The sequence below is a fragment of the Phoca vitulina genome, unplaced genomic scaffold (assembly GCF_004348235.1).
Source record: "Phoca vitulina isolate PV1807 unplaced genomic scaffold, GSC_HSeal_1.0 scaffold15, whole genome shotgun sequence".
NCBI lineage: Eukaryota > Metazoa > Chordata > Mammalia > Carnivora > Phocidae > Phoca > Phoca vitulina.
The window spans coordinates 15,589,168-15,610,825 of record NW_022589718.1 but is presented as its reverse complement, the minus strand read 5'-3'; the positions used below and the strand labels follow the sequence as shown (position 1 = coordinate 15,610,825).

Below are 21,658 nucleotides of genomic sequence, written 5' to 3'. Positions count from 1 at the left end.
CCAATTAGATCCCCGCTGGGGGATCATCTGACCTCGGGTTCCTCCCCAGAAGGGGTTTCGGAAGGGGCGGGGCCAGGCGGTAGGCTCCTCCGGGACCCGGGACGCAGGCCGTGCGGGGGAGTCCCGGGCGCTTCAGCGAAGCTCCGCCCCGCCCCGCGCCCGCCAGGCCCCGCCCCCGGGGCTTCCCGGGCGCGCGCCGCCCCGCTGTGTCCGCGCGCCACGCCCCCCAGCTCGCGGGCCGCGTGCGGAGCCGCGCGCCCCGGAGGCTCCGCGACCGTGGCGGCGGGCGGCGGCGGAGGAGCAGCCCTCCGCGGGCCATGTCTTCTCCGGACGTGGCGAGGAGCTCCTCAGGAGGGAGCCGGGAGATGGCCCCCACGCCGCGGAGCCGGGGCCGGTTCTGGGAAGTGGGCGGCGGCAGCGGCGACCGGCTGGAGCGCGCGGCGGCGGAGTCGGACCGCTGGGAGCTGCTGCTCCACCGCGGCGAGCTGCTGGCGCTGGGCGGCCACCTGAAGGGAGCGCTGGAGGCGTACGCGGCGGCGCTGCGCCGCGGGGCCCCGGTCAGGCCCGAGTGCCTCGGCACCCTGGTGGACTGCCTGGTGCTCAACTACCGGCTCCGCCACGGGCTGGGCTGGAGCGCGACCCTGGCAGCGGGCGCGGACCCCGGTGCGGGCGGGCTGCTCAGCTGCCTGGGCTGCCGGGGCTTCCTGAGCGAGCCGGTGACCGTGCCCTGTGGCCACAGCTACTGCCGTCGCTGCCTGCGGAGAGAGCTCCGTGCCCGCTGCCGCCTCTGCCGGGACCGGCTGCCGCCCGCCGCCGCCACTGATGCTGAGGGCACCACTCCGCGGCCGCCGCCTCTGGCCGCCGCCATCGCCGCCTCGGGCTTCAGAACCAGCGTCGTCCTCAACCACCTGGCCGAGAAGTGGTTCCCGGGCCAGCGGGAGCGAGCCCGCGCGGCCGGCCGGCTCGGGGAACTGCTGCACCAGGGGCGCTACCGGGAGGCCCTGGCCGCCGCCTGCGAGGCGCTGAGAGCAGGTGACCGCGCGGGGATGCGGCGTGGGCCCGGGCGACCCCACCCTCCTTTTCCCGACGGGCCGGCTACCCGGAGCTCGTCTGCGCCCCAGGGGGCCTTTTCTGCCTCCCCGAGGCCGCCTCGCTCCCGCTTGTAGGATTTCGGGGTCCTGGAGGGTGTGGGAGGGGGCGGCGCCCCGGGGTGCTTCGGTCACAATGGGGATCGCCTTCGGAGCCGACTGTGACGCGGCGCGGGGAGGGGCGCACAAGCTCGGGGTTCCCTCAGCCGCGGCCTTGCGGTCAGGAGGGAGCGTCCCGAGCGGAGCGGGTGGTCGGGGCCAGGCCGCCGGAGCGCGGGATGGGGTGGAAGTTGGGCAAGCCGGAGCGGCCGCTCGCTTCCTGCCGCGCTCTTTCCTGTAATTGGCCGGCCAGGCCGGGCCGGGCCGAGTCCGCCGTGGGCAAACGGCAGCCGGGGCGGGGAGAGGATCTCTCCAGCCGAGGCTAGGCGTGCAACGTTTACCGTCGTACCCCACAAAAGTCACTGGGTCAATTGGAAGCCGCGGGAGGGCAGAATTGCATAAGCTGGGTGGGGGGGGTTGTGTAACGGGTGACGTCCGGTGGGCGTGGCGGGAGCTCCGCGCCCGCACCCAGCTCCGGGAGGCCCCGCCGGCCACTGGGCTTGGGGCGGGTGTCGGAGCTACCCGGGGGTGTCCGGGCTTACCTGAAAACGTCTGCAGCACTGGTTTTTCTTGATGGTTTACCTATCTATTCCCAGACCATACTTATTTCGTAAACACACGTGTGCTTACTTTTCGAATACCCCTAGTTCACGGTCAAGATGAAGAGGTAGTCTCAGATGAGTTCTTTGACACGTTTGTTTGCCTTTCCATTCTTGATCAGGCTGTGGGGAAAAGCCTTTTAGATCTTTTGTCCGTTTCTTCGGAAGCAGCTTCGGCTTCTTAGCCTAGGTTAGCACTCTTAAGGTGGTTTTAGGGGACACAGCCAGACTTACCAAGGGAGAATGAAGAGTTCTTTAAATCGGTGGTTCCCCCACCCCGGGTGGATTTTACCCCCCAGAGGACATTATCTAGAGCAGTATCTGGTAATCCCTGGAGACTTTTTTGGTTGCCACCCCTTGTGGGAGTAGTGCTGGTACATCTCATGGGTAGAGGCTAGGGATGCTGCTGAACATCGGAGAGTGCGCCGGACAGCCTCCCACACAGTTATCAGGCCCAAAATGTCAATAGTGTCATTGTTAAATCTTGTGTTAAAGCATATTTCAAGATTGGAGTCTTTATTGGCATAAGTAATGCCGGCGGGAGTAATCCCGGAGAAGGACATCTAAAATATAAATCGGTATTAGGTAAATTGATTAACTGTAACTGAAACTCTTTTTGTGGGTCTTTTATCCTAAGTGCTTAGTCATTTTGAACTAGTGATAGTATATTATTTAATACCTTTAGAGTTCAAAACATAAACTTGGCATATTTTCATATCTTTCAGTATCTTTATGGGAAGTGTAGGCAGTTATAAAATGGAGTAGAATGGTAGACCCTGAACAAAAGAGAACTAGTTGGAATACAAAATTCTGATACAAACAGCTCCGCCTTTCTGGGTAAATAAAGTTGGAGTGAGGAAGTGCAGACCATCTAGGCCATGGTCCTCATTTTAAAAATGAAGCAGAAGCTACGGCAGTGACATGACTTGCCTACGGTCACACAGGTAGCTGGTTGTAGAGGCAACATTACATCCTCCATTTCTCCTAAATGTTGCACTGGGGTTGGCCCTGGCTTTATAGCTCATCCATTGAAAATGTTTGACACATTTCCAGGGAAGTTTTCTTTGTCGCTAGTATTAAATAAAGGCTGAAACTTATTGATAGCACTATGCAGTATTAAATACTGCACTCCGTAAGAATTAAATTAGGCACTTAATAAGAATTCAGGTCTTAATCTACAGAACAGTGAGCACATTTACTAATTTAAGGTCTGGCTTAGTGTTCTATAACCAGTAATCTTTTAATTAAGGAAGATTTGGGGCCTTGGATTGAGGATATTATTTTTAACAGAAAAAAACCCGTATCTACTCGCCTTTTTTAAAGACAGTCTGCATAGTCAGCACATGGGAATTTTGCCTGTTCAGCTACTTATATCTTACTTTTGTGGGACTAGAACTCAAGTCGTCTTTCACCTCATTAGCCTATTTTTCCCTCGTCTGAGGTCTTTCAAAAATCATTAATTCCATTCTCAAAAATGTGTCTGAATGTTAGTAACAAGGATAACTTTTTTCATCCCATAAATTTTTAGTGCAACATAGGAGGGAAAAAAAAAAAATCTTAGAGTTAACAAATTATAGTTGGTAAAGTACAGATATGAAGTGTTCTAACAATTTATAGGGGTAAATAAAAACGTTTAGTAGAGTTATAAATCTGTAGTTAGGCTTTAACTTTTTCAGAGTCAGCTAGTTAACTAGATGGGCGTTTGAAATGTGTTTAAGATGGTACAGATGGAGTTACTAATGATACTTTTCATTGTTGATAATGAAAAAAGACCTTCACTACAATTTCTTTGTAGAATTCTTATCATGAAAAACTAAATACTATTAACTAGAAAAAGATAATCTAGTCTGCAGTTAGCCCACACCCATCCAAATTTATCCCTGTTGACAAGAAAGGAAACCTTGAAAACCTTTTCCAAAATCAGAAGTTTCCCACGGAGATTACATAAGTTTCTGTCGAATTGAAACATATTTAGATAACATTTAATCTATTGATCTTTTGGTATTAACTCAGATGTTTCATAACTTTCTGTCCCTTTAGTTCAGGGCTATTATGTAAAAGTCTTTTCTGTGTTAGATCTTTATACTTAAGAGCCTGTTGAAATGATCCCACTTTGCTATGCTATTTTCCTTTTATTTTTAATGAATTTTTACACGGACTTGCCTCCTCCCCATATACACCCCTCCCTCCCAAAAGAAGACAAAAGAACATTGTACTTTACAGTTTGAACTGGTTTAAAAAAAAAATAATAAAGGTCATAAGGGGGAGAACAGTTTATTTAAAATACTTGTAAATTTTTGTCTTTAGTATTAATCATATAGTTCTTGCCTATTATCAAGCATTTAAAAAAATGTTTATATATCCTTTGATCCTCACAAAGAATCCTGTGGAGTACCCTTACCTGGGAAGGAAATTGAGGCAGTTGGCAGTGGAGGGGCTGTGTGGTCTAGTGGTTAAAGCTGTGAACCTTGGCAGCTCTTGGCCTGGGCTTGAGTCCCAGCACAGCCCTCCACTTACTCTCTGACCTTGGGCCTGTTGTCTAACCTTTTTGTTTTGGTTTCCTTATTTGAAAAGCGAGAATAGTATCTCGTAGATAGATGATAACTCATAGATAGATAACAGCAGTAACAACTACCTAGGGCTGTTAGGAGAATTGAGATGTAAAATGCTTTGAATGGTGCCTGACAGAATAAATGCCTAACAAATATTAATTAAAAAAATTTTAGGGGTGCCTGGGTGGCTCAGTCGGTTGAGCATCTGCCTTCTGCTCAGGCCGTGAGCTCAGGGTCCTGGGATCCAGCCCCGAATTGGGGAATTGGAAGTCTGCTTTTCCCTCTGCCCTTCTTCCTCCCCCTGCTTATGCTCTCTCTCAGTCTCTTGCTCTCTCTCTCAGATAAAATCTTTTAAAAAAATGTAAAAGTTGTGCTACAACTAGAAGATGATTTAGCTAATATTTAAATTTTATGATGTCAAGTCCTGTCCTTTTCTCTCTCCCACATTAATAATATTACCAGAGTGAGGGTTAAATCCTGATTCTAGCCTATATATGTGAATTAGTAGTAACATTTTAGCATCCATCGATAAAATACAGATCCTGAAAGGCTTTAGTTATAAAAAGATGAGTCAAATTATAGGTGAATCTGAATACACTTGAAGAAAATGTAAAGGTGTTTAATATCTTAACTAGGTTAATGTGAAGAGATTTAAATTTATTTAATCAGTAAATTTCATACGGCCTAACTTAATCTGTAAAACACTTGAAACAGTTAACATTGACACTTAATATGGTGTTTAATAGTTCACAAAATATTTTCCTTGCCATTATCTTAACTGATCCTTAGAAAAGATCATGTGAGGTAGGAGGGCAACTTTAGCATTCCTAACTCACAGATTGAAGAAGAGAGCTCCAAGAATTTTAAGTGCCTTTCTTAAGGCAAGTAAATAACCAAGTTAGAACTGAAAGCAGAAGCACCAGGTATGTGGATATTGCTTCTGAGACTCAAATTGATTTTAAAAATTAGCATATAAATCATAAATCTCACGTATTCTTATTCAGCAGGTATTTACTGAGTTCTTACTACATACATGGCGTGTTTAGGTGCTGGAAATACAGAAGTGGACAAAATAAAGACCCTGTCCTTATGGAGTTTGTATTTTTTTAATTTCTTTTAAAATCGCAGCAAATTGGCATTTATTGAAGAGAAAAGGGGCTTATTGCTTAATTGATCTCTAACAAACGGAGCCTGTATGCAGTAAATGTCTGATTCACCTTTTCTTTAATTCAGAAGTCATTTTAAGGATTTTTGCAATGCATCAGGGTCACTACAAAGATTAGTTACAATGGCATATTCTTATTGATATAGAAGATGGGAAAACGGGTTATGTAAATATTAAGTGCTCTGTTTTAAATAATTTCCATGTTTTTTTAATCTGTTCTTTATCCATCAAACAATGCAAAATTTACCAAAACTCTGTTATCTTAGATTTTTAATTATTTATATATTAACCTTTGGTGTATTCAGAATTGGTTTTTCTATTTAGTGGAATATTTCTAAGAGGCTTAGATACATTCAAGTGAGAATTTAAATGAATTTATATAGTATTCTATGCCTTGCATTGTAAAGATATTTTTCAAAATTGTTACGATGTTTAACTGTAGAAGGTGAATGACAGACTCTAAAATGTAAGACAAAAGCTTCTGTTCACATTCCCACCCCACCCCCTGTAGGATGCGATCAGTCTTTTTTTTTTTTTCCTTTCCCCTCCTTTTATCCAGTCTGCACTACCAATCCCTAAAGATGTTTCTCACCTGGCAAAGGTTTATTTGGGTAAAAGAAAAAGTACTATTTCTAATACCTTGTATCGAGAGCTGATCTCATTGCTATTCAGCTTATTTTGAAATATTTTGTAATATTAACAATACCTATTATTTATTGAGTATTTGTGTGCCAGGCATTGTGTTAACTGTCAACACGCATTGTCTATGTAGTCTTCACAATAGTCTTAAGATGTAGGTGTCACCAGCATTGTATAGGTGAGGATACTGAGATTTAGAGAGTAAGGTAAACTGTCCGAACTGGGGTATAAACCCAGATGTTCTAAATCCAATGGTTATGATCTTAAGTATGCCAAACTACTATTCCTGGACTTTATTAATCAATCACTAATAACTTGTCAATTGGCAGCTTTTAATTTAACGATTTATTTTATTTTAGAGAGACAGAGAGCATGAGGTGGGAGGAAGGGGCAGAAACAAAGGGAGAGGGTGAGAGAGAATCCCAAGCAGACTCCTCGCTGAGCACAGAGCCCGGGTGGGGGCTTGATTTCAGGACCCTGAGATCATGATCCGAAATCAAGGGAGTCAGCCACTTAACCCACTGAGCCACCCGGGCGGCTTTTGGTTTAACTATGATAACCAAGCCCTACCATACTGAACTTGAAAAAGTAATAGAAGCAAAGAAATTTGGCATTTTGGTTAGCCACTGAGATTGTTGAAATAGGTCAACATATAAATCTAAGAAAAAGACACTCAGAAGAACGAGTAAAAGATTATGAACGTGGAATGTTTATTCTTATGCATAAACAATCTAACCAATAGATAGTTTTAAAGATTAGACTTACTGAAGAAATGTACATTAAAACAATGACTTTTTAAATTTTTCTAGGACAAAAATACACAGCTTGTGGGAGTGTACAATAAGTTTTTTTTTGTTTTTTTTTAATTTTATTATGTTAATCACCATACATCATTAGTTTTATTTTTTTTGATGTAGTGTTCCATGATTCATTGTTTGCATATAACACCCAGTGCTCCATGCAGTATGTGCCCTCCTTAATACCCATCACCAGGCTAACCCATCACCCCACCTCCCTCCCCTCTAGAACCCTCAGTTTGTTTCTCAGAGCCCATAGTCTCTCATGGTTCGTCTCCCCCTTCGATTTCCGCCCCCCTTCATTTTTCCCTTCCTGCTATCTTCTTCTTTTTTTTTTTTAACATATAATGTATGATTTGTTTCAGAGGTACAGGTCTGTGATTCAACAGTCTTACACAATTCACAGCGCTCACCTTAGCACATACCCTCCCCAATGTCTATCACCCAGCCACCCCATCCCTCCCACCCCCCCACCACTCCACTCCAGCAACCCTCAGTTTGTTTCCTGAGATTAAGAATTCCTCATATCAGTGAGGTCATATGATACATGTCTTTCTCTGTTTGACTTATTTCACTCAGCATAATACCCTCCAGTTCCATCCATGTCGTTGCAAACGGCAAGATTTCATTCCTTTTGATGGCTGCATAATATTCCATTGTGTATATACACCACATCATTATCCATTCATCTGTCGATGGATATCTTGGTTCTTTCCACAGTTTGGCTATTGTGGACATTGCTGCTATAAACATCGGGGTGCGCATATACCTTCGGACCCCTACATTTGTATCTTTGGGGTAAATACCCAGTAGTGAAATTGCTGGATCGTATGGTAGCTCTATTTTCAACTTTTTGAGGAACCTCCATACTGTATTCCAGAGTGGCTGCACCAGCTTGCATTCCCACCAACAGTGTAGGAGGGTTCCCCTTTCTCCACATCCCCGCTAACATCTGTCGTTTCCTGACTTGTTAATTTTAGCCATTCTGACTGGTGTGAGGTGGTATCTCACTGAGGTTTTGATTTGGATTTCCCTGATGCTGAGCTATGTTGAGCACTTTTTCATGTGTCTGTTGGCCATTTGGAGGTCTTCTTTAGAAAAATGTCTGTTTATGTCTTCTGCCCATTTCTTGATTGGATCATTTGTTCTTTGGGTGTTGAATTTAAGAAGTTCTTCATAGATTTTGGATACTAGCCCTTTATCTGATATGTCATTTGCAAATATCTTCTCCCATTTCTGTCGGTTGTCTTTTGGTTTTGTTGACTGTTTCTTTTGCTGTGTACAATAAGTTTTTATAAAAGGAGGTCTAGCAGAATGTATTGAAACTTTGTATGTATAATTTTCTACACAGCCATTCAACTTTATAGACAGTGACTAAGGAAATAAACAGATATGTAAAGGCATACAGGGAGATGTTCATTGTAGTACCCTTTTTTTTTTTTTTAAAGATTTATTTATTTGAGAGAGAGAGCACACAAATGGGGAGGGGCAGAGGGAGAGAGTTTCAAGCACACTCCCCGCTGAGTGTGGAGCCCAAGCCTGGGCTCCATCCCAGGACCCTGAAATCATGACCTGAGCGGAAATTAAGAGTCTGACGATCAACCAACTGAGCCACCCAGGGGTCCCTGTAGTACTTTTTATATTAGCAAACATTGGAAGTAAAAACTGCTGAGTAGTGTATTTTTAAATAGATTGTGAATATGGTAGGGTATTTTGCAACCATTAAAAACCATGTGGATTTAATTACATTGCCCAAAAAGAAGTTTATAAACTATCTATAGGGTAGAGTTCATAAAACTATAAAATGAAAAATGTAATCTACACCCGTAGGAAAAACGTATAGGTTATATGCCAACACTGGTTATTTCTTTATGGTGGGAAAAAGATGTTTCTTAATATTGTAGGTTTTTCAAGTTTTATAAATAAACATAACTTTTATAATCTGAAAGTTTCTTGAAGATGAACTAAGGAAACAACCTTAGGATTGGAACAAAGATGAGTAATTGGGATTCTGGAGAACTCTCCGCAGCCCATGAAATGCCTTGGCAGCTTAAGACCGGGTTTCCTCAAAATGTGAAGCAGAATTTTATCTCAGTTTTTATTTGTCTGACAACTGGCAATATTACTGGGTCTAAGAGAAGAGAAAATGGGAGCATGAATTGAGCATAGGGGACAGATTTTAATGAATTTCTCCTTGCTCACCAAACATTTAGCAAAGCCAGGATTTGAGGACACAAAGACAGGAAATAATGGAAGGAGCTCAGAAACAGATTTTAGACTGAAGGCAGTGCACATCCAGTGAATGAACACAATCATAATAGCCAACATTTACAATGTACCAAGCCCTGTTCTGAGCTGTTTGCATATATTACTCTTGAGTAATCCTGTGAGGTAAATACTGTTATTTGCAGAGGTGAACAGGAAGGACTCTGGAGCCAGACCACCCGAGGGAGAATCTTGAATCCATCACTTCCTAGCTTTTGGATATTGGGCAAGTTACTTAAACTCTCTGTGCTCAGCCTCCTTATCTGGGAAGCTGTGGACAGTGCTAGACCCACGTAGGATTGTTCTGAAGGTTGCAAATCATAATAAGTGGTGTTTCTTAAATAAAAATAAATTTTAGGAAACACCCTCAATTTTGTAGCTGAGGAAACAGGTACAGAGGTGTTTGGCCTTTTGGCCCCAGGCACAGTAAGTAAGTGGAGGGGCCAGAAGTTGAACCCAAGCAGTGTGACCTCAGAGTTCCTGCTCTTGATCCTTAATGATGTGCCAAGTGAGGGTAGTCTCAGAAGAAAACATCTTGAGAAGAGATTGGTGAGCTGAGTCCTGTTGGATGAGAAATAGTTCCCCAGACCAAGGGGAGGTGGGGTATTGAAGTAGAGCTCTGACAAGGAGGGAGTTCTGTGAGCAAAGGAAGGAGGCATGAAATAGAATGGTAGACGAGGGGCGGGGTGAGGTTAGGTATTACTGGAGCCTAAAGTGGGAGGTTGATAATGATAGGAAGTGAGGCTGGAGTGAGGGTCAGGAGCCAGCCAGGTGTGTAGGAATTTGTATGTTGTGCTAAAATACCTATCTGATCTTCTGGATGGTGAGGCTATAGGTAGGGTAAGACAGGAGGCAGGGAGAGCAGTTAGCAAGCTATTGAAAAAATCTTAGAAATTTGGATCTGGACCCTTTAACTAAGGCTGTTAGCAGTTAAGATTGGAAAAGAGCAGGGACAGATTTGAGAAATATAGGAAGTAAAATTGACAAAGTTGGAGATTGAATTTGGGAAGTCAGGGGTGTTACTAGTAGAGAATACAATAAAAAGACTGTTTTTTTTTTTAAGATTTTATTCATTTGACAGAGTACAAGCAGGGGGAGAGGGAGAGGGAGAAGCGGGGGGCTCCATCCCAGGATCCTGGGATCATGACCTGAGCCAAAGGCAGACAGTTAACCTACTGAGCCACCCAGGCACCCCAAGACTTTTTTTTTGTAATGGAAATGTACTGAGTTTGAGGAAATTATAGCAGGCAGTTATAAATTTGGTGAATCTGAAGGCAGGTTGAAAAGCTCAGAACTGAAGATAAAGATCTGGGAGTTAAATCATGCTTTTAGTACAATTAGCCCAAACCACATCTTTGTATTTGTTCACTTTTTCAACACATTGGGTCTGTAATGTGCCAGGCACTAGGGTACCCGCAGTAATGGCCTGATAGCATGCTCAGTGAGGTGACTTGTTCACTCCAGGGTCCTCAAGGCCACGTAGAGAACATACTGGAAACATTTGTTGACTCTTCAAACTTGAGTTACTAACACAGCTGGGCTGATAGTTGTTTTTTGGGTTTTGTTTTTTGGGGGGTAGGGGGGTGGTTTACAATTGCCTTTTGCAGAAGTTTACATGGAGGGCAGACACTATGCTTTGACGATTCAACGGTCTCAAATAGTGCATTTGGCTCTTTTTTAGAATTAAGGGTTTAAAATAAGTGGGTGGGGTGACCCTAATCTCTTAAGAAGCTTTAGGAATTTTCAACTCGCTTGAAGAGGTTTTCTTTTCCCCCTTATAAAGTCATTTCCATTAACATTTGAAGTTCTTAATAAAAATGTTACCTATGAAGAATTGGGGAGCAAGACTTTTACAATCTAGCCCTCTTGTAATTTTATGTGTACCTTTTCTCTTCTAATATATACTAACTTCTTAGGCCCGCCTTTAGGGAATCTCAAGAGCCTGAGTGTTTTTGTGTTGAGAGGAGAGGGGAAACAGTGTTTTTTCACTTTGGTCAGAGTGGAGAAGTGTGATACGTTGGCTGGGTGTTGTCAATGACATTGGTGTTCTTGTATACTTGCTTCAGTGTTAACCCAAAGAACCTCTAATGAGTAGTGAAAGCATTGATAAAAGGGTTTGATAGTCAAAAGTTTTGAATGTGCAAGGCATCAAGTGTGATGCAATGGGAACCTGCTGTAAAAGAAAAAATTTGAAATGAAAAAAAGCCCCTAAGGGAACCAAGAATGGAAAAGGCTGCTTGCTGCAACAGTGAACTCCCTCTCTCTGAGACGCAAAGCAGGGGGGCTCAAGGATGCTGTTGGAAGCACCCCAGCTCTGGGTGAGCAGTCCTTAATTGGTCAGTGTTTTTTGATGCTTTTGCATTGACTACTCATTCTTGGCCTATTTTGGCACGCACGGCTCTCAATTTTCTGAACTCCAGTTGTTTTCGTCAAATCAAGATTACACGATCCAATTTCACAATAAAATAAAATTTTCTAATTGGATTGTAAGCTCCTCAAAGACAGGGATAAAATAAAATCTTTTGAACACCTACAGGTCAAGTTTTGTGTCAGGACTCTTCATTCTTGATTGATGAATCATATTGAGCTTTCAGTTTCCATGTGTTTTTATTCAGAGATAATGGTTTCCAATTATATTACTTTAAGAAACAAAAGAAAATATTCTAGATGTGTCTTTTTTATTTAGGAAGCATGAAATATTTTCTTGAAATATTTCATTCTTCTTTTGAACATTTTCATTGGTATAAATTCGAAGGAAAGATATAGTTCCAATTCTTAAGCATCAGCTGAAAAAGGCCAGTCTCGTTGTTGAGAGTTATCTGTAGGAAAGCCATCATTTAAAAAGTAGTAAACCGGGGAGCTATTGAGGAGTTTTATTATAGTTTTTTTTTTTTTTTAAATGAGGCATTATGGGTCTTTATACCCTTTCCACAATGAATGCTTTATTTCATAAGCATATATTTTTGAAGGCTTCAAAGATGAATAGCTTTAAAAGAAGAGTCAGATTAATTTGTCTGTAGATGTGCTGAAAATTAGTTTTTGGCTTAGACTTCAGATTTAGAATCTACGTACCTGTAACAATTGATGGTAGTATCACAGGTGATACCAGCTAACGAATTCTGAATGCCATTGGATACTAATTTGGTTTCTCAAGTGCAGATGTAGAGGATGGTAGTCAAATTATCAACAAAGCTTTTTCTCAGAAACATTCGAAATTAAATCTGTTTGGGGATGATCCAATACCATTTGTGCTAATGGCAGGAATTAAAATTTTGACCTCTTAAATTGTCAACCCATTTCCTCCAGAATCAGGACCCTTGTATACCCTCCTAAGGTTGAGCCTTGGTCCGTCTTTGTTAGTGTGGAAATTCAGTGTGCACTAGTTGCATGTATGGTTGTTTATAAGTGAGGATTTAGAAATTAAGGTATACAAAAAATTAAGATTTACCATAAAGAAGCAAATCTTCTAAACATCTAAGACCTGCTTTTCAAATCTGTATAGAATGCCCTCCCTATTTTAAGAAAACACTTGTTTTCTTAGAGGTGATTATTCATATTATAAAATATGTCCAGTACTTAAAAACCATCATTTCCTGTGCTAAAATTATCCACATATAGTCTTACGATAAAACTTCTAGATAAAATTCAACATGTAAGTGGGTTGCACCTATACTCTACTTTGGTGGTTATTAGCTGGAATCACAAAGTCAGCTCCTAATCTAGTATGTATTTTGTGGATTGGACAATAATATTTTAAAAATAAACCTTTATAAAATATTTGTTTCAGAGCCCAGTGATGTGACTCTAAAAATTTACCGAGCGGAATCATATGCTGGTCTCCAGGAGTTTAAAGCAGCCATAGAAGATTTAAATGCGGTTCTCTTTCAACTGCCAAATTGGCCTGAGGTAAAGTTACTGTTTTACATTTACCTACATTTAAAAATTTCACCTGTAGGGGACATGCGTTTCAGTTATGGTTATAAGTTTTAACAAAATAGATTTCTTGACTCTTAAAATATATAGAGTTCTAGAAATCTAGGGTTAGTATTTTGAGTGGATGGCTATCTAACAATTTTTAAATCCTAAGAAGCCTTTGTTTCCTAACTAAAGAACAATCTGAATTTAAGGCACAGAGAAAAAAAAAATAAGAGACTTGAGTATGCAAAATTTCCTCAAAGAGATACAACTAGTCCCACTGGATCCAAACTGAAAATTGATGGAGGAGGTATACTGATGGAAAGAGAGGAGGTCCTTCAGAAGCTGGAAAATGGGGACTAGATGAGGCAGTGATTTAATACAGTAAATGGGGACAAGGGAGGTTGCCTTGCCCATGCGCTTTTAAAAAAGACTTGAGGCAAATATATGTAATCAGTTTACTAATTTTTTTTATCAAATTGCCAAGGCAAATCAGTTCATGTCCCATATATGTTCTTTAAGCTCGAAGTTACTATTTTGTATGACTTTTTCCCCATTTGAAACCATGCTTTTGAGGACAATATAGTAAGGATGCTCTAAAAATTATAAATTAATATGAAAAATGATACAGAATCCCATGCTGACTTGACTGGTTAGTACAAGGCAAATGTATATTAAGAATAAGACGGAAAATGATCTGTATGGACAATTTTAAAACTGTTAAAAAAGAAAGACTCTGGATTTAATACTGAAGTGATATAATTAGAAATAAGGTTTTGAGTCATTTTTCCATAAGTGCTTCTCCAGGGAAGTGTGTAAATATACCTTTGAAATGCTTTAGGCTTCTCAGAGTCATACAGAGTTTCAAAATGCACGTTTCTAAGCAAACCATTTTTTTTCTTGATACTGATTTTTCAAAAATAATTCTATCAGTAAAAGTTGTGTATTTGTGCTTTCATCGAAGGTCTACTTCAGGAAAGGAAAAGTACTCCAGGATGCTGGTTTTTTAGGTGATGCCTTACAGCTGTTTCTTCAGTGCTTAGCCCTTGATGAGGATTTTGCGCCTGCAAAGCTAGAAGTAGAAAAGGTAATCGGTTTACCAATTATAATAGTTGAAGGCAGGTCTAAGACACAGGTCTTTTTAAAAATGCTAATTAGAAACTTGGGGTAAGAACATAAGGAGTCCAGTGAGTCAAATTTAGTAGCAATTTGACAAGTGGGTTTTTGGGGTCATATACTTAGCGTATAGAGTTTTTACTGAAAGCAAAAGATTTCATTTGCAGATATTTAAATGTGTTATTTTTGCTTAAATTTAAGTGTTTCCTACTAGTTTGTTTGGAGCCAAACTAATCATCCTTAATTGTTACCATGATATTCCTGCTCAGAAATTTTTTTTTTAATTAAAGCAAAACTGGTATATAACATTATATAAGTTTCCACTTATAACATTATAACTAACATTATAAGAGATCACCACTAAAAGGCTATTTGCCATCCGTCACCATACAGGTGCTCTCTTCCCCCATTTCACCCAACCCCCTTCCTCTTTGCTAACCACCAATCTGTTCTGTGAGTTTTTGTTTTGTTTGTTCATTTCTTTTTTGTTTTTGTTTTAGATTCCACATATGAATGAAATCATACCATGTTTATCTTTCTCCATCTGATTTATTTCACTTAGCATAATACCTTCCTGGTCCATTCATGTTGTCACAAATAGCAAGATAACTTTTTTTTCCTGGGCTAAGTGGTAGTCCATTGTATATGTATACCATATCTTTATTCATTCAACCATAGATGGACATTTAGGTTGTTTCCATTTCTCAGCTATTGTAAATAATGCTGCACTGAACATAGGAATGCACACGTCTTTTCAAGAAATCAGTGTATTTGCATTCTGAAGATAAATACCCAGAAGTGGAATAGCTGCACAATATAGCTCTATTCTTAATTTGTTGAGGAATCTCCATACCGTTTTCCATAGTGGCTTTACCAAGAACAGTACAGGGTCCACTTTTCTCCACATCCTCTCCAAGCCTTGTTATTTCTTGTCTTTTTGATAATAGCCATTCTAACCATTGTGAGATATATCTCATTGTGTTTTAGATTTGTATTTCCCTGATTAGTTATGTTGAGCATCCTGTTATGTTACTGTTGGCCATCAGTATGTCTTCTTTGGAAAAAATGTCTATTCAGATCCTCTACCCATTTTTTAACTAGGTTTTTTTTGTTGTTGAGTTGTAGGAGTTCTTTATATATCTTGGATATTAATCCTTTACCAGGTACATGATTTGCAAAAATCTCCCGTTCAATAGGTTGCCTTTTTGTTTTGATGATGATTTCTTTTGCTGTGCAGAAGCTTTTTAGTTTGATGCAATCCCATTTGTTTATTATTGCTCTTTTCCTTGCCTTTGGAGTCAGATTCACAAAAATACTGCTAAAACCCATATTTAGGAGCTTACCACCTATGTTTTCTTCTAGGAATTTTATGGTTTCAGGTCTTATATTCAAGTCTTTAATCCATTTGAGTTAATTTCTGTGTATGGTGAAAGATACTGGTCTAGTTTCATTTTTTTGCGTATGGCTATCCAGCTTTCCCAGCACCATTTATTGAAGAGACTTATTTCTCCATTGTATGTTCTTGGCTCCTTTGTTGTAAATTCATTGTCTATGTATGTGTAGGTTTAATTCTGGGTTTACAATTCTGGTTCATTGATGCATATGTGCATTTTTATGCCATTATCATACTGTTTTGATTACTATAGCTTTGTTCTGTAGTTTGAAATCAGCATTGTTCTCCTTTCTCAAGATTGCTTTCGGTATTTGGGATCTTTTGTGATTTTCTACAATTTTAGAATTATTTGGTCTAGTTCTATGGAAAAATACCATTGGGATTTTGATAGGGATTACATTGAATCTGTAGATTGCTTTGGGGAGTATGGACATTTTAACAATAGTAGTTCCTCCACTCTGTGAGCATCCCTGGAATAAATCCCATTTGATCATGATGTATGAACTTTTGCTATATTTTTAAATTTGGTTTTCTAATAATTTGTTGAGGATTTTTGCATTAATGTTAGTCACTGATAATGGCCTGTAATTTTCTTTTTCTGTGGTTTCTTGTCGGCTTGCTGGCCTCAAAATGATTTTGGGAGTGTTCCTTCTTCAATTTTTTGGAAGAGTTGAGAAGGATAGGTATTAAATCTTTGAATGTTTAATAGAATTCACCAGTAAGCCATCTGGTCCTGGACTTCTGTTTGTTGGGAAGTTTTTGATTACTGATTCAGTCTTCTCACTAGTAATTGATCTATTCAAGTTTTCTGTTTCTTCATGATTCAGTCTTAGAGGACTGTATGTTTCTATGAATTTATTTCTTGTAGGTTGTCCAGTTTGTTGGCATATAAATGTAGTAGTGTCTTATAATCCTTTATATTTTGGTGTTGTCAGTCATAACATTTCATTTCTGATTTTATTAGAGCTCTCTTTTTTTTAATTTGACAGGGTTTTTTTTTTTTTTTACCTTTTTTTTAGTATAATTGACATAGTGTTATATTAGTTTCACATGTACACTATAGTAGTGATTCAACAGTTCTATACATTACTCAGTGCTTACCATTTTACGTGTATTCTTAATCCCTTCATCTATTTCACCCATCCTCCCACCCACTTCCCCTCTGGCAGTAATCCATTCTCTATATTTAAGAGTCTGTTTTTGTTTCTTTTTTTCTTTGTTCATTTGTTTTGTTCTTTAAATTCCACATATGAGTGAAATCGTATGGTATTTATCTTTCTGTGACTGACTTATTTCATTTAGCATTATATCCTCTACATCCGTCCATGTTGTTGCAAATGGCAAGATTTCATTCTTTTTTATGGCCGAGTAATATTCCATTGTGTATATACACCTCTTCTTTATCCATTCATCTGTTGCTTCCACAGTTTGGCTATTGTGAATATTGCTGCAATAAACATAGCGTGCGTATATCTTTTCGAATTAGTGTTTTTTTGTTTTCTTTGGGTAAATACCCAGTAGTGGAATTACTGGATCATATGGTATTTCTCTTTTTAGTTTTTTGAGGGAACTCCACAAAGTTTTTCACAGTGGCTGCACCAGTTTGCATTCCTCCCATAGTACATAAGTGTTTCTTTTTCTTCACATCCTGGTCAACACCTTTTATTTCTTATGTTTTTGATTTTAGCCATTTGACAGGCGTGAGGTGATATCTCATTGTGGTTTTGATTTGCATTTCCCTGATGATTAGCGATGTTGAGCACCTTTTCATGAATCTGTTGGCCATCTCTATGTCTTCTTTGGAGAAAGGTCTATATATGTGCTGTGCCCATTTTATTTGGATTATTTTTGGGGGGTGGTGAGTTGTATAAGTTCTTTATATATTTTGGATATTAACCTCTTGTTGGTGTATTATTTGCAAGTATCTTCTCCCATTCAGCAGGATGTCTTTTGTTGGTGGCTTCTTTCACTGTGCAGAAGCTTCTTATTTTGATGTAGTCCTAATAGTTTATTTTTGCTTTTGTTTCCCTTGCCTCAGGAGACCTACCTAGAAAAATGTTGCTATGACCAGTGTCAAAGACATCATTGCCAGTGCTGTCTTCTAGGATTTTTACAGTTTTAGGTCTCACATTTAGGTTTTTAATCCATTTTGGAATTTAATTTTATGTATGGTGTAAGAAAGGGTGGGGGGGAAGTGGTCCAGTTTCATTCTTTTGCACATAGCTGACTAGTTTTCCCAATACCATTTGTTGAGACTTTCCTATTGGATATTCTTTCCTGCTTTGTTGAAGATTGATTGACCATATAATCATGAGTTTCTTTCTGGGTTTTCTATTATGCTCCATTCATCTATGTGTCTGTTTTTGTACCAGTACTATACTGTTTTGATTACTACAACATTGTAATATACTTGGAAGTCTGGGATTGTAATGCCTCTAGCTTTGCTTTTCTTTTTCAAAATTGCTTTGGCTATTTGGGGTCTTTTGTGGTTCCACACAGATTTTAGGATTGTTTCCAGTTCTGTGAAAAATGGTGTTAGTATCTTGATAGGGATTGCATTAAGTCTGTAGATTGTTTTGGATAGTACAGACATTTTAACGTTTGTTCTGCTAGTCAATGAGCGTGGAATGTCTTTCCGTTTCTTTGTGTCATCTTTAGTTTCTTTCATAGTTTTATAGTTTTCACAATACAGGTCTTTCACCTCTTTGGTTAGGTTTATTCCTGGTACCTTATTGTTTTTGGTGCAGTTGTAAATGGGATTGTTTTCCTAATTTCCTTCTGCTGCTTCATTATTAGTGTATAGAAGTACAACAGATTGCTACACATTGGTTTTGTATCTTGCAACTTTATTGAATTCATTTATCAGTTCTACTAGTTTTTTGGTGGAGTCTATGGTTTTCTATACAGAGTATTAAGTCCTGCAAATAATGAATTTTAATTCCTCCTTACCAATTTGGATGCTTTTGGCTAGGACTTCCAGGACTAAGTTGCATAAAAGTAGTGAGAGTAGACATTCTTGTCTTGTTCCTGATCTTAGGTGGAAAGCTCTCAGTTTTTCACGACTGAGTATGATGTTGCCTATGGGTTTTTCATATATGGCCTTTATTATGTTGAGGTATGTTCCCTCTAAACCTACTTTAAGAGGTTTTATCATGCATAGATGTTCTACCTTGTCAAATGCTTTTTCTGCCTCTATTGAAATGATCATATGGTTTTTATCCTTTCTCCTATTGATGTGATATATCACATTGATTGATTTGTAAGTATTGAACCACCCTTGCATCCAAGGAATCAGTCCCATTTGGTCATGATGAATGATTTTTTTAACATGCTGTTGGATCCTGTTTGCTAGTATTTTGTTGAGGATTTTTGCATCTGTGTTCATCAGAGATACTGGCCTATAATTTTCTTTTTTTGTATTGTCTTCATCTGGTTTTGGTGTCAGGATAATGCTGACTTCATAGAATGAATTTGGAATCTGTCCTTCCTTTCAGTTTTTTGGAATAGTTGAGAATAGATATTAACTCTTAGTTAAATGTTTGGTTAGAATTCCTCTATGAAGCCATCTGCTCCTGGACTTTCGTTTGTTGGGAGGTTTTTAATTACTGATTCAATTCATTGCTAGGAATTGGTCTGTCCAAATTTTCTATTTCTGTCTAATGCAAGAGCCCTTGTTTTTCTTTTTAGTCTTGACATTTGTCAGTTTTATTAATGTGTTCAATGACCCAGCTCTTAGTTCTTTGATCTTCCCTCTTTTTGTCTGTATTTCATTTATTTCTGCTGTGATCTTTATTATTTCCTTTCTTCTAGGACGTTGGGCTTTGTTTTTTCATTTTTCTAGCTTCTTTAGGTATAAAGTTAGATTGTTTGAGATTTTTCTTATTTCTTGAGGTATACCCCTTAGAACATCTTTTGCTGCATCCCAAAGATTTTAGTACGTTGTACTTCTGTTTTCATTTGTCTCTAGCTATTTTTTTTTTTTTAATTTCTTATTTGATTTATTTGATGGCCCATTTGTTGTTCAGTAGCATGTTGTTTAATCTCTACATTTGGGGTTTTTTTTCTTCTCCTTGTAAGTAATCGTTAGTTTCATACCATTGTGGTTGGAGAAGATGGCTTGATATGATTTCAGTATTCTTTAACGTGAGGCTTGTTTTGTGGCCTAATGTGATCTATTCTGGAAAATGTTCCATGTGCACTTGAAATGTTTGGATGCAATTTGGATGCAGTGTTCTGTATATATCTGTTAAGTTTATCTGGTCTACTGTGTTTTAAGGCCAATGGTTCCTTGTTAATTTTCTGTCAGGATGATCTATCCATTGATGTAAATGGAGTGGTAAAGTCCTTCATTATTATTGTACTACTGTCAGTTTTTCCCTTTAGGTACATTTTATTTGCTTTATGTATCTTGGTGCTCCTATGTTGGGTGTATATATATTTATAAATATGTTTTCATGTTGGATCTTGTTTATCGTTATGTAATGCCCTTCTCTATTATTGAAGTCCTCATTTTAAAGTCTATTTTGTCTGTTATGCATATAGCAATACCAGCTTTCTTTTCATTTCCATTTGCTTGGAACATCTTTTTCCATCCATTAACTTTCAGAGTGTGTGTCCTTACTTGTGAAGTGAGTCTTCAGCAGCATATAGATGGATCTTAGTAGGCAGCATATAGATGGATCTTATTTTCTTATCTGTTCAGCCACCCTGCGTCTTTTGATTGGAGAGTGTGGTCTATTTGCATTTAGAGTAAATCTTGATAGGTATGCGTATATTGCCATTTTGTTAATTATTTTTTGTCTATTTTCATCATTCCTCTCTCTTCCTTTCTTCTCTTTCTCTATTAGCTTGTGGTTTTATGGCTTTCTTTAGTGTTATGCTTAGATTATTTTCTCATTTTGCATATTTACTGTCAGTTTTTGCTTTCTGGTCACCATAAGGTTCACATATAACTTCCTTTGTATGTAATGGTCTGTTTGAGTTGATAGCAACTTAAATTTGAACACATTCCAAAACTTTACATTTTTTCTACCCCCCTCACCTTTTATATTTTAAATGTCACCTTGGACATCTCTTTATTTTATGCATCTCTTAACCAATTATTGTAGTTTTAGTTAATTTTATGATTTTTGTCTTTTAACTTTCATACTTGCTTTATAAGTGATTGATCTACTTACCTTTACTGTATGTTTTCCACTGAGATGTTTACTTTGATATATTTTCTTCTTATTAATTAGTTCCACTTCTCAGTTCAGAGAAGTCCCTTTAACATGTCTTGTAGGGCCAGTGTAGTGCTGATGTATTCCATTAGACTTTGCTTGTCTGGAACAGTCTTAATCTTTTTTTCAGTTCTGAATGACAGTCTTGCTGGGTAGAGAATTCTTGGATGGAAGTTTTTTCCTTTCAGCCCTTTGAATAGGTCATGCCACTTTCTTCTGGCCTGCAAAGTTTCTGGTGATAAATCTGATGGCCTGTGGGGTTTCCATTTCATATAGTAAGTTTTTTCTTTTGCTGCTTTTAGGATTCTGTCTTGAAATTTTTCTCTTTCCATTATAATGTGTCTTGGTGTGGATCTCTTTGGATTCATCTTCTTTGGAACTCTGTGCATCCTGGACCTGGAAATTCTGTTTTCTTCCCTAGGTTAGGGAAGTTTTCTGGCCCTTTCTGTTCTCACTTTGGGACCCCAACTCAGGAATTTTTATTGGCCTGCATTTTGCTTTTAAGTTCCAGTCTAAGTTTTGCTTATTTTCATGGTTGGTCATAATATTGCCCGAGGTTGTTCTGCCTTAATTTTCTCAGTAATCCATATATCACTTTCCAGAGTTTGTTTTGTAGTGTGTTAGTAGGTGTTAAAGAAAAAAGGGAGGAGTTCTCTGTCTAAATGACTTTGGGGAACATTGGATTAAACCAAGTTAAACAGGTTTCTTCAGAAGTTCTCAGAGATTTTGCTATGCTAACATGAAAGTAGCATTCAGCTTTTGTCAAACATATTCACAGAGCATCTGGAAAGACTAGAGTCTTTGAAAAAAT

At 39.4% G+C, this 21,658-nt stretch overlaps 1 protein-coding gene across 2 annotated transcripts in view; it reads left to right on the top strand.

The window, feature by feature from the left end:
• The first annotated feature begins 245 nt into the window (after positions 1 to 245).
• The window catches only part of LONRF1 (LON peptidase N-terminal domain and ring finger 1), a 38,491-nt gene continuing 17,078 nt past the window's right edge, over positions 246 to 21,658 (top strand). For both annotated transcript variants that reach the window (XM_032413498.1, XM_032413497.1), the window contains exons 1-3: positions 246 to 1,032; positions 12,992 to 13,110; positions 14,084 to 14,206. In XM_032413498.1, coding sequence (XP_032269389.1) covers positions 318 to 1,032; positions 12,992 to 13,110; positions 14,084 to 14,206 — 957 coding nt within the window. In that variant the 5' untranslated portion in view covers positions 246 to 317. The remainder of the gene's footprint in view (positions 1,033 to 12,991; positions 13,111 to 14,083; positions 14,207 to 21,658) is intronic.